The sequence below is a fragment of the Hypanus sabinus genome, chromosome 5 (genome assembly GCF_030144855.1).
Source record: "Hypanus sabinus isolate sHypSab1 chromosome 5, sHypSab1.hap1, whole genome shotgun sequence".
Lineage (NCBI taxonomy): Eukaryota > Metazoa > Chordata > Chondrichthyes > Myliobatiformes > Dasyatidae > Hypanus > Hypanus sabinus.
The window spans coordinates 154,001,129-154,014,416 of NC_082710.1; the positions used below are offsets into that span (position 1 = coordinate 154,001,129).

Below are 13,288 nucleotides of genomic sequence, written 5' to 3' on the forward strand. Positions count from 1 at the left end.
CTTATTTTAGACTGTAAGACATAAGGAGCAGAATTAGGCCATTCAGCCCTTTGGGCTCTGTCATTCCATCATGGCTAACTTCTTATCCCTTTCAACCTCTTTTCACCTGCCTTCTCCCCATAACCTTTGACGCCCCGACTAATCAAGAACCTATCAGCCTCCAATTTATACCCAATGACTTGGCCTCCACAGCCCCCGTGTGGCAGTGAATTCCACAGATTCAGTACCTACTGGCTAAAGAAATTCCCCCCTCATCTGTTTTGCAAATGGGTATCCCTCTAGTCTGAGGCTGTACCCGCTGGTCCTAGACTCACCCACTATAGAAAACATCCTCCCTGCATCCCCTCTATCCAGACTTTTCAATATTCGATAGGTTTCAGTGAGATTGACCCTCATTCTTCTAAACTCCAGCGAGTAGAGGCCCAGAGCCATCAAACGCTTCTCAAATATTAACCCTTTCATTCCTGTAATATATCTTGTGAACTTCCTCTGGACCATCTCCCTTGGCAGTATACCTTTCAGATAAGGGGTCCAAACTGCTCATAATACTCCAAGTGTGACCTCACTAGTGCCTTAAAAAGCCTCACCATTACGTCCTTGCTGTTATATTCTAGTCCTCTCAAAAAGAATGCTAACATTGCATTTGCCTTTTTACCACTTTATTAGTCTACAAGGTAACCTTCAGGGAATCCTACACAAGGATTTCCAACTCCCTTTGCACCTCTGATTTTTGAGTGTTCTCTGTGTTTAGAAAATGGTCTGTCCCTTTATTCCTTCTACCAAAGTGCGTGACTATATACTTTCCCACACTATGTTCCATCTGCCACTGCTTTGCCCATTCTACCAATCTGTCCATCTGCAGACTTGCTGCTTCCTCAACACCTCTTAACCCCCCCCCCCCCACCTATCTTTGTATCATCTCTGAACTTTGCAACAAAGAGGTCAGTTCCGATATTCAAATCATTTACATATAACGTGCAAAGAAACAGTCACAGCATCGACCTCGGTAGAACGCCACTAGTCATCAGAGGACAGCCAGAAAAGGTCCCCTTTATTCCCACTCTTCCTATCTTCTATATATGCTGGTATCTTTCCTGTAGTACCATTGGGCTCTAAGCTTGTTTAGCAGCCTCATGTGCGGCACCTTGTCAAAGGTCTTCTGCAAATGCAAGTAAACCACATCCTTTGTGTATCCTGCCCTGTTATTTCCTCCAAGAATTCCAATGGATTTGTCAGGTAAGATTTCCCCTGAAGGAAGTCCTGTTGTCTTATTTTAAGTGCCCAGAAACCTCATCTTTTTGGATGGATCCAACATTTTCCAGCCTCTAAAATCAGGCTATAATTTCCTTTCTCCTGCCTGCCTCCCTTCTTAAAGAATGGAGTGACACTTGCAATTTTCTAGTCTTCCAGAACCATTCCAGAATCTCAGCAGGCCAGGCAGCGTCTATGGAAGAAAGTACACTTAACATTTCGGGCCAAAACCCTTCAGCAGGACTGGAGAAAAAAAAGCTGAGGAGTAGATCGAAAAGGTGGGGGGGGAGGTGTGAAAAAAATCACAAGGTGATAAACCTGGTAGGGGAGGGATGAAGAGTAAAGGGCTGAGAAGTTGATTGGTGACAGAGACAGAGGGCAATGGAAGAAAGACAAAGGGGGAGGAGCACCAGAGAGAGATGACGAGTGGGCAAGGAGATAGGGTGAGAGAGGGAAAGGGGGATGGGAAATGGTGAAGGGGGAGAGGTGGGGAACATACTGGAAGTTTAAGAAATGAACGTTCATGCCTTTAGGTTGGAGGCTACCCAAATGTTATACAAGGTGTTGCTCTTCCAACCTAAGTGTGGCCTTATGGCCTTATGACGATAGCGGAGAAGGCCATGGATGGGCATATTGGAATGGGAATAGGAAGTGGAATTAAAATGGGTGGCTACTAGGAGATCCTGCTTGTACTGCTGGACGCGGCGTAGAGGCTAAGCGAAGCACTCTCCCAATCTACGTCGGTTATCACCAATATACAGGAGGCCACACTGGGAGCACCGAACACAGTAAGTGACTCCAACAGACTTACAGGTGAAGTATCGCCTCAGCTGGAAGGACTTTTTAGGGTCCTGAATGGTAGTGAGGGAGAAGGTGTAGGGGCAGGTGTGGCACCTGTTCCACTTGCAAGGATTAGTGCCAGGAGGGAGATTAGTGGAGAGGGACAAATGGACAAGGGAGTCACGTAGGGAGCGATTCCTGCAGAAAGCAGAAAGTGGGCAGGAGGGAAAGATGTGCTTGGTGGTGGGATCCTGTTAGAGGTGGTGGAAGTTTTGGAGAATTATGTGCTGGATGTGGAGGCTGGTGGGGTGCTAGGTGAGGACAAGACGAACCCTATCCCTGGTGGGAAGATGAGGCCACCATCAATGCTACCCTCAACCATACACCATCAACACTGCTCTCAAATGCATCTCTTTCATGTACGTCTGCTCTTACCCCATCTTCCTGCCACCCTACCAGGGACAGAGTTCCTCTTGTCCTCACCAGCCTCCACGTCCAGCACATAATTCTCCGAAACTGATGCCACCTCCGATGCGATTTCCCCCCCCCCCCACACTTTCTGCTTTCCACAGGGATTGCTCCCTACGTGCCTCCCTTGTCCATTCGGCCTTCCCCACAGATCTCACTCCGAGCAGTTACCCTTGCAAGCAGAACAAGTGCTACACCTGCTCCTACACCTCCTCCCTCACTACCATTCGGGGCCCTAAACAGTCCTTCCAGGTGAAGCAACACTTCACCTGTGAGACTGTTGGGGTCATTTACTGTGTTCGGTGCTCTCAGTGTGGCCTCCTGTATTTCAGTAAGACCCGACGTAGATTGGGAGTCTGCTTCACCAAGCATTTACATTCCGACTGCCAGAGCAAGCGTGATCACCCAGTGGCCGTCCATTTTAATTCTACTTCCCATTCCCGTTCCGATATGTCCATTCATGGCCTCCTCCACTGCTGTGAAGAAGCCACACTTAGGTTAGAGAAACAACATCTTGTATTTCATTTGGGTAGCCTCCAAGCTGATGGCATGAACATTGATTTCTCAAACTTCTGGCAATGCCCCCCATACCCCCCCTCACCATTTCCCACCCCCTTTTCCTCTCTCACCTTATCTCCTTGTCCACCCACCACCTCCCTCTGGTGCTCCTCCCCCTTTTCCTTTTTTCCATGGCCTGGCTCTTTCACCATTCAACTTCCAAACTCTACTTTATCCCTCCCCCTTCAGGTTTTACCTTGTGTTTCTCTCACCCCTCCCCCCCTTTCAAATCTACTCCTAGTGTTTTGTCTCCAGTCCTGCCGAAAGGTTTTGGCCCGAAACGTCAATTGTACTTTTTTCCATAGTTGCTGTGTGGCCTTTTGTGTGTGTTGCTCGGAATTCCAGCATTGGCAGATTTTCTCTTGTTTGCCATTCCAGAATCGGGTGATTCTTGATAGAGAATTACTAATGCCTCCACAATCTCTTTAGGCACCTCTTTCAGAACCCTGGAGTGTACACCATCTGGTCCAGGTGATTTCTCTAGTTTCAGACCTTTTATCTTCCCAAGCACATTCTCGTTAATAATTACAACTGCACTCACTTCTGGTCCCTAACGGTCTTTGTAGTGTCTTCCATAGTGAAGACTGACCCACAATACTAAATTCCTCTGCCATTTCATTGTCCCCATTACTCCCTCTCCAGAGTTATTTTCTTGTGGTCTGATGTCCACTCTCACCTCTTTTATTGTATATATTTTCACGGTAACTCCTTACCAGGCAAGCCTCTCTTCCTGTTTGAATTTTCTAGACTTACCAAGGAGCCGGAGCGGCAACACTCTCTTGATAGGGAAATTATTGCTGTCTGCATCGGGGAAGGGGGTGTCCCAACCTGTGCTACAATCAAGAAAGGTAGGAGTTTAAAATGGGGTCATGCAATGCATTACTCATGGCCACGGTCAAGATTTGGGATATGTCTAAATAAAAGGGGCCAGTGTTGATTCAGTGACAGGTTTGACACTCCTTTTATTTTGTGCCAGCTCCTTGAAAGAGGAGTGAGGAAATTGTTACAGCTTTATACAACTCTGGTTGGGTTACATCTGGATAATTGTATTCAGTTCTGGTCTCCCCATTATAGGAAGGATGTTGAAGCTTTGCTGAGGGTGCATTGAAATTCATCAGGATGCTGCCTGGATCAGATGGCAGAGTTTATAAGGAGAGGCTGGGCAAACTTGGGCTGTTTTCCCTGAATCAGTGGAGGCTGAGGGGAGACCTGACAGAAGTTCATAAAATTATGAGAGGCAAAGACAAACAACTGGAATCTTACTTGCCAGGATCTAAATGTCAAACACTAAAGCGGACAAGTTCATACGAGATGTGTGGGGCAGGTTTATTGGTGGGTGCCTGGAATGTGCTGCCGTGTGTGGTGGTGGAGTCTGATATGACAGAGGTCGAATAAACTCTTCTCAGGCTATCATCCTGGCACAGGTGTTGAGTTTAACTGATGTTTCAATGACAAGCTCTGCCATTTTCATGGGGGATATGATAGAGGTGCTTAAGAGGCTCATGGATCGGTACATAACTATTCCGAGAATGGACAGATATGGACATTGTGGCAGCAGAAGGGATTAGTTTAATTAGGGATATATCTTAATTAGTTTGGTACAGAATTGTGGACCAAAGGCCCTGTGTCTGTGTTGCACTGTTCAGTTAAACAGCCAATTGATATCTTTACTCCCCAAGATACTTTCCCATCTATTTGATTGGGATCTTGTTGTTTTGTGAATGGTGTCCATAGTGTGCTGATGCAACCTGGGACACTGTAGCTCAGGGAGTGGAAGCTGAGCATCAGGACAGGTTTCCCTGTGGATGCATCCATGTGGAATAAACTTCTTTGTTGTCCTTGTCTTCCTGCAGAGCAAGAGGAGCTGTACAGTCTGCCTTCGCCAGCAGCGTCTGCCTTCTCCGGGACCACAGTGACCCTGTCACATCCGAGCAGGTGCGGGGACTGCTTTAACCAGCTGGTCATGGGGCTCGGTAAATGCTAATGGGTGCCCAGGATGAACATGTAATTATCCAACAAATAAATCGTGAGAGATGGTACATATTGGGCAGAACAAGGAAAGGCAAAGCATAGACACAAGAGATCAGCACACACAAAATGCTGGAGGAACTCATCAGGTCAGGCAGCATCTATGGAGGGGAATTGGCAGTTGTTGTAATGTGCTGAGCTGGGAAGGAAGGGGACAGAAGCCAGAATAAGAGGAAGGGTGGATGTGAACGAATAGAGCTGGAATGTCTCAGTGAAGATGGGCAAAGTCTAGGCGAGCAGTAGTGATAGGGGATCCTATAGTAAGGGGTACAAATTGGTGTTTCTGTGGCCACAATCAAGACTCCGGGCAGGTGTGCTGCTTCTCTGGTGCCAGAGCCGAGTATGTCTTAGTGGGCACAGGTTATTTTGAAGGTGGGGGGATGGTGAGCAGTTACAGGTTATGGTCCCTATTGGTACCAGTGACACAAGATGGGAAGGAGGACGAAGTCCTACAAAGACAGCTTAGGTAGGAAGGTTGTAATCTCAGTGTGAGTCCTTGTGCTAGCGAGTCAAGAAATGGGAAGGTGATACAGTCAAATAAAGAGCATAGGGGACGCCTTTAAATACCTGAATAACTGGGATATTTACCAAGGCAGGTGGGATTGGTAGAAGAAGGATAGGTTGTAGCTAAACTGTGATATCTTCACAGGGAGTTTTGCTAATGCTATTCGGTAGAGTTCAACGTAACCTGATAGGGGTATATGTAGCAGGTCAGCAAGTAGAGGGGTTGACAAGAAGGTAGATTTTAAGTCAGTATAGTCTGTAACAAAGGGTGGGTAGGATCACATTAATATACGAGGTGGGACTGATGGGCTGAGGTACACTTATTTCAATGCAGGACGTATTACAGTGAGGCAAGTGAACTTTGGGCCTGGATTAATACATGTGTAGTAGCCATTACAATGATTTGTTGAGGGAAGGGCAGGACTGACAGCTCAACTTCCCAGGGCACAGATGTTTCAGATGTAATAAAAGTGGGAGGGGTGACATTACAGATCAGAGAAAGTGTCAGAGCTGCTCTCAGTAACGACATTCTGGAGAGCTCATCCACTGAGGGAAATGGGTGGAGCTCAGGAAGAAGAAGGGTGTAAGCGCTCTGCTGTTGTGCTACAGCCCTCTCAACAGGCAGCACGAGATAGTGTAACATATGTAGGCAGGTTATGGAAGGATGCAAAAGCACTAGGGTTGTTGCAGTTGGTGAACTGCCTTGAACTTGGCTTCCAAGTTCAGTATTGACTTGGAACCACCTTAGTACTTAACATTTGAGGCAGAATTTATTAGGTGCATTCAGGAAAGTTTCTTGATTTAGTATGTAGATAGTCCAACCAGGGAAAGTGTCACACTAGACCCTTTATCAGAAAATGAATCTGGTTAGGTGGTTGGAGTTTCAGAAGGGAAAACGTTTTAAGAACAGTGATCATATCTCCACAAGTTTTCAGACAGTGAAGTTCTCTGATGGACAGGACTGGACCTCCTGGCAAAGTGCTAAATTGGGACAGGGCTAATTACAACACTGTTAGGCAGGAGCTGGGGAGAGGAGGTTGGGAGCAGGTTTGTATTGGGTAAGTCCACATCTGACATGGGAGTTGTTTAAAGACCAACTCATTAGAAGTACAATGCCTATAAAAAGTATTCACCCACCTTGGAAGTTTTCATGTTTTTAAGTTTTACAACATTGAAACACAGCTGATTTAATTTGGCTCTTTTGACAGTAATCAACAGAAAAGACTTTTGTGTGAAATCAAATTTCTACAAATTTATTACAATTATTAAACACAAAATAATTGATTGCATACTCACTCACCTCATTCAGTACTTAGTAGGTGCACCTTTGGCAACAATTACAGACTTGAGTCTGCGTGAAAAGGTCACTATCAGCCTTGCACATCTGGCCACTGCAGTTTATCCCCATCCTTCTTTATAAAACTGATCAGACTCTGTGAGTGGACTTTTCAAGTCCAAATACAAATTCTCAGTTGTATTGAGTTGTGAGTTTGCCACTCCAGGACAAAAGTTGTTGTGAAGCCATTCCTGAGAAACTTTGGCTTTATGCTTGGGTTCATTATCTTGCTGGAAAACAAATCTTCTCCTAAGAGGCAGTTCTTTTGTAGACTACATCAGGTTTTCCTCTAGGATTTCCCTGTATTTTGCTGCATTCATTTTACTCTCTACGTTCACGTCTTCCAGGGCCTGCTGCAGTGAAGCATCCCCACAGCATGATGCAGCACCACCATGCTTCACATGGTGTGTATTTGATTATGTGCTATGTTCGGCTTACGCCAAACATGGTGTTTAGTCTGATGGTCAAAAAGCTCAATTTTGGTTTCATCAGGACATAGAACTATCTTCTGGTTGAGTTCAGTTTCCCACATGCCTTCTGGCAAACCCTAGCTGAGATTTCATGTGTATTTTTTCCAACAGTGGCTTTCTCTTTGTCACTCTCCCATAAAGCTGTGACTGGTGAAGTGTCTGGGCAACAGTTGTATGTGTAGTCTCTCCCATCTCGGCCACTGAAGCTCGTAATTCCTCCAGTGTTGTCATAGGTCTCTTGTTGGCCTCCCTCACTAGTCCCCTTCTTACACGGTCACTCAGTTTTTGAGGACAGCCTACTCTGGGCAGATTTACAGCTGTACCATATTCATTAAATTTATTGATGATGAACTTAACTGTGCCAAGGGATATTCAGTGACTTGGAGATTTTCTTTTACCTATCTCCTGACTTGTGCTTTTCAATAGCCTTTTTGCAGAGTTAGCTTCGTGTGTTCTTTGGCTTTTGTGGTGTAGTTTTTCTGCAGGATACTGACTCATCAGCGGTTGGACCTTACAGATACAGGTGTATTTTTACTACAATCAATTGAAACACCTTGACTGTGCACAGGTCTCCAAAACCAGATATCTATTCAACTAATTATGTGACTTCTAAAACCAGTTGGCTGCACCTTTAACATGACAGACCAAATCATCAAATGGACAATTAGGAGCATTCAAAGGAGCCATGAAATAACTGTCAGAGAGAACTCCAAGGTGGTTTAGACTCAAAGCATTCTACAGGTGTTCTAAATATTGAGCAACACAGACAGAATGCCAGTGGAACCCAATGGGTCAGGTAATATCCATGGCAGCAGTAATCAATTGATGATTTGAGCTGAACCCAACATCAGGACTGGAAAGGAAGGGGGCAGAAGCCAGAATAAGAAGCTGGGGAGAGTACAAGCTAGCAGGTGAGTGGTTGGGGGAGGGGGGGGTAATGTGAGAAGCAGTGGGGGTGATAGAAGATGTAAAGGGCTGCAGAAGGAGGGATCTGATTAGCGAGGACAATGGACCATGGAATAAAAAGGAGGAGGTGGGTGACCAGAAGGAGGTGTTGAGCAGGTTATGAGAGTAGGGAAGAAAAAGAGAAGGGGCGAAAGGGCCTCCAGAATGGGGTACATCAAGAAAGTAGAGGTGGAAGGAAGGGGAAACAGACAGGAATGGTTGCTGGAAGTTAGAGAAAGCATTTAGATGTATATTAGAAAAGAGGGCAATCACAGAGAGCATAACTAGTGATAGGTAGTCACCGTCTAGTTTCTAATGTATGTCTAGGACAGCTAGCTTTCAAAGACAAAGGAGAGAATGTAAGTTTGGAATCAGATGAAACAGCTGAGTTGCTAAAGAAGTACTTCAGTGTTCACCCAGGGGTAGGGCATAAAGGACAGTGAAGTCAAGAGAGTTATGCTGATATTCCAAGGCATGTTCATAACAAGAAGGCGGTGTTGCTGGGTCTGGTGAAGTAAATCGCTGGGGCCTGGTGGGATATACCCCAGGCAATTAGGCAAGAGAGGAAATTATTGTGGCCTTGACAGAGATCATTGTATCCATTTTAGCTACAGGGGGGATGCCAGAGAACTGTAGATTAACAATTGTTGTCCTTTGGCTTATGTTGGACAAAAGAAACATATCAGGGAATTATACTCCGGTGAATTATACCTCAGTGGTAGGGAAAATATTGGAGAAGATGCTTGGGTATAGGATCTACTCAAACATGGGAAAGTATGCTGCTGGCCATCAACACTTCCACCATTGCCTCCTTAATTACATTGTGCACTCTGTCTAAAAGTGTCCTCTCTGTGTCTTAGTGATGTCAGCGTTGAAGAGGAGTGCTTTGTCAACACAACAGTGGCATCAGAGAGTGAGACCGAGGGGACAGAGATGGTGACCAATCGGAGAAAGAGACCTGCCCTCCCAGATGAAGACTCCAAGGGCAGCAATGTGCAATGGGATCGTCCCGGGCTGTTGGATATTGGAGCGGAGATTGATCGTTGGAACTTTGTGAAGGGTTATTTGAAGCTAAAGACTGATGAAGAGATGGCAGGGGTGTTACTGGACTTGTGAGAACCCACTCATCGTTCTGTCTTTTAGGAGGATGCTAGCAGGACTCTGGCCTGAGTTATAGGGAGGGATTGGGCAGGTTCGGACAATATTCCTCATGTCCGTGGTCTACTGACTGGTTGAAGCTGGCTGTTACCCCACTCGTGCTTTGCGCAGTGGTAGAGCTGCTGCTTCCCAGTGCCAGAGTCCTGGGATTGATCCTGACTTTGGGTGCTGTCTTTGTGGAGTTCGTATGATCCCCTTGTGACCAAGTGGGCTCTCCTGCAATGCCATGAAGTACAGCAAGGAATCAGACCCTTTGTCCCAATTCATTTGTACTGACCAAGTTGCTTGACTGACCTTGTTCATTTCCCTGTGTTTGGCCCATATCCCTCTAAACCTTTCCTATCCATGTACCTGTCCAAACGTCTTTTAGATGTTGTAATTGTACCGACCTCTTAAACTTCCTTTGGTACCTCGTTCCATATATCCACCATCCTCTGTGGATCCCTTTTACATCTTTCCCCTCTCACCATAAACCCGTCCCCTCTGTTTGTGGGACTAATTACCTAGGAAAAAGACTGACAATCCACTTTGTTACCCTCATGATTTTACATATATGTCTCTCTTCATCCTCCTATGTTCCAAGGAAAAATGTCCCCGTAGATCCAATCCATCCTTATAACACAATACCCCCCAGTGCTGATAACATCCTTGTAAATATATTTTCTGTACAAATTAATGACATTCTTTAAAGGGGTGACCAGAACTGTATGCAGTACTTTAAATGTGGCGTTACCAATGTCACGTACAGCTCTGGTTTCTCCCCACATTCCTGATATTTACAGTTGTTTGGTTAATTGGCTGTTATAAATTGCCCCCCAGTGCGTGAGTGTGGGGAGATTAAGATGGGATTGGTGTAAATGAATGTTCCATGCTCTATGACACTCGTGAACATTTGGTGTTATCTTCCATTTCCAGATACATGAAGACGCACGCAAGTCCACCCCATCCACTGACTCCATTCCCCGTGTTTGTGAAGAAAGTGTGAGAAGCTTCCCCCAGTAGTAAGGTCAGTTTCAACTCCTGGTTTTAATGAAGTTTTCTTTTCCAGCTTATCCTGGAGTGAATCATTATGTTGATCAGCCACTGTTGGAGTATCTTCCCCATCTGCTGGCTGTTCTCCTCTTCTCTCCCCCCCCCCCCCCCGCCCCCAAACTTCCGTCCTGAGAACCACTGGAAGGTTCTGTCGCCAGGGGAACTTCTTGATACAGTGTATATAGGTAATACAATGAGGTACTCTGGACCTTACATTGAGATCATCAACCAGACTTTTACACTGAGCTCGTATTATCCTCCCCATATTCCAACAGCTCCCCGCAGATTCTACCACCCTACTGCCTGTACCACATGGGTTACAGTGGCCAGTCAACCCACTGAGCCGCACATCACTGGGATGTGATGTGCACCCAGGGGAATTCAACGCAGACACAGCGAGAACATGCAAATCCTACACTTGGCAGCTCTGCCCATTGCACCACTTTGCTGCCTACAGATCTTATGGCAAGCATAGTCTTGCGGTTATATCAACACTCCCTGCAAGTGTTTCCTTTGGAGGCACCAAGAGACTGCACATGCTGGAATTTGGAGCAGCACAATCTGTTGGAGGAGCTCAGCATTTGTGGGGTGGGAGAGGCGGAATTGTTGGTGATCCTGCAGAGCAGTTCTTCTACCATCGGGGGTGTTGGCCACAGTGTATGCACTTGGGGAGTGAGTAGGTGTGGCTGTGAGGGGGGTGTGTGTGTACTGCCTGTTTGAGCTGTTATGGGTTAATCCAGCTGTGCTTCCTCTCAGGTCAAGCAGAGCGGAGCAGCGCGGTGTTTGCAGCCATGAATGGCTAGCACGGCCGGCACCAGTGAGCCAGGAACTGCCTGCTTTTGCGGCCCAGGATCAGAGTTGGGAGCTAGCATCTCGCATCCAGGCAGGTACTGCTTTGTAGAGCTTCAAATTATACAGCACAGGCACGGGCTGTTGTCATCTGACCTTGTCCATGTCAGCCATGCCTACGCTAATCCCATTTACTTCAATTAAGCCTGTTCAGGGATTCCCGACCTTTTTTATGCCATGGACCCGGAGTTGGGTACCCCTGCTCCAGAGTCATACAGCACAGAAACAGGTACCCAGGCCCAATTTGTCCATGCTGAGCAAGATGTCCACCAAGCTAGCCCCATTTACCTATGTTTGGTCCATAAACATTTCCTATCCATGTACCTGCCCGAATGCCTTTTAAGCATTGTCATTAAGGCCATAAGATATAGGAGCAGAATTGCCATTCAGCCCATCTAGTCTGCTCTACCATTCAATCTTGACTGATTCATTATCCCTCTCAACCCCATTCTCGTGCCTTCTCCCAGTAACCTCTGATCTACCTCAACTGTTTCCTCTGGAATCATTCTACATACCCATCTCTGCGTGAAGATGTCCTCAGATCCTTAAGCTTATGCCCTCTTGTTTCTGTTTCCCTTCCCTAGGCAGGGGAGCTCTGCTCTTTTTCTATGCAAGTTTATGCCCAGTGCCTTTCAAACATTATTTTGTATCTACCTCCACCACCACCTCTGGTGGCTTGTTCCCATTCAGATTCCATTGTTCCCATTCACTGTCAGTTTCAGCAGTGTGTAGTGAAATCCCTTGTTCACAGAGTAAATGGCATAATTGGTAATAATAAATATAGTGGTGAGTGTAAAACAGCAGAAAGGTACAAAGATTGTAATTCATTGTAATGACTGGCACCCCTGACCCCCTTTTAAGTTTCACCTTAAACCTGTCAGTCCTTTGTGTTCTAGACACCTCACCCTTTGGGAGTGGGAGGGAGAAAAAACTATCTCATCTATGTTCATCTCCTAATTTTGTAAAATTACTCCTTACACTCTAGAGTTAATAAACCCAACCTTATCAGATTTTATCTACAACCCTCCGTTGCAGGTAACGTTCCAGTGAATCCTGCACACTCCCTACAGCTACCACATCTTTCCAGTGGCGTAGTGAGTGGAACTGTACCTGGTGTGACGGGACGCTGGTGTTAGCGAGAGCCCTTCTGAATCCTCGTTCCGTTGCAGGTAACGTTCCAGTGAATCCTGCACACTCCCTACAGCTACCACATCTTTCCAGTGGCGTAGTGAGTGGAACTGTACCTGGTGTGACGGGACGCTGGTATTAGCGAGAGCCCTTCTGAATCCTCGTTCCGTTGCAGGTAACATTCCAGTGAATCCTGCACACTCCCTACAGCTACCACATCTTTCCAGTGGTGTAGTGAGTGGAACTGTACCTGGTGTCTAGGGACGCTGGTGTTAGTGAGAGCCCTTCTGAATCCTCGTTCCATTGCAGGTCCTGGATGAGGAAGCCTGAGACCAGCGCATGTCCCTCCCCACCTCCAGTGGCTCAGGATGTCCCGAGCAGACGTGCTACAGCAACTTTGATCGCGATGTGATGCCAGGCAGTTGGATTATTTATTTTTATATAGATATGTGAACACGTGTTCTGTATTTTTGTAGAAGTTTCTAAAGTGAGGGAAACAATATGTTGGATTTTATGAACCATTGGTTGTCTCTTTGGTTTCAATTGTTCTGTTTTAATATCAGAGAATGAATGCAATGTGCAACCTGAAATTCTTGCTCTCTGCTGACATCCTCAAAACAGAAGAAAATCCCCAAAGAATGAATGACAAAAAATGTAGGAACCCCGAAGCCCCTCCCTCCCACAAGCAGCAGCGATCCTCGTCCTCCCTCCACTTATTGTAGCATAAAGCCTCAGCATTCCTACCACCCTCAACAGGAAGCCCTCAAAGAAAGATTATTGT

At 46.2% G+C, this 13,288-nt stretch overlaps 1 protein-coding gene across 2 annotated transcripts in view; it reads left to right on the top strand.

The window, feature by feature from the left end:
• The window catches only part of LOC132394478 (uncharacterized), a 37,143-nt gene extending 24,117 nt beyond the window's left edge, over window positions 1–13,026 (top strand). The window contains exons 8-13 of one of the 2 annotated variants that reach the window (XM_059970686.1): window positions 3,805–3,905; window positions 4,911–4,992; window positions 9,201–9,452; window positions 10,414–10,504; window positions 11,287–11,417; window positions 12,415–13,026. In XM_059970686.1, coding sequence (XP_059826669.1) covers window positions 3,805–3,905; window positions 4,911–4,992; window positions 9,201–9,452; window positions 10,414–10,483 — 505 coding nt within the window. In that variant the 3' untranslated portion in view covers window positions 10,484–10,504; window positions 11,287–11,417; window positions 12,415–13,026. The remainder of the gene's footprint in view (window positions 1–3,804; window positions 3,906–4,910; window positions 4,993–9,200; window positions 9,453–10,413; window positions 10,505–11,286; window positions 11,418–12,414) is intronic. The other variant, XM_059970685.1, reaches the window with a different exon arrangement.
• Window positions 13,027–13,288: the final 262 nt, after the last annotated feature.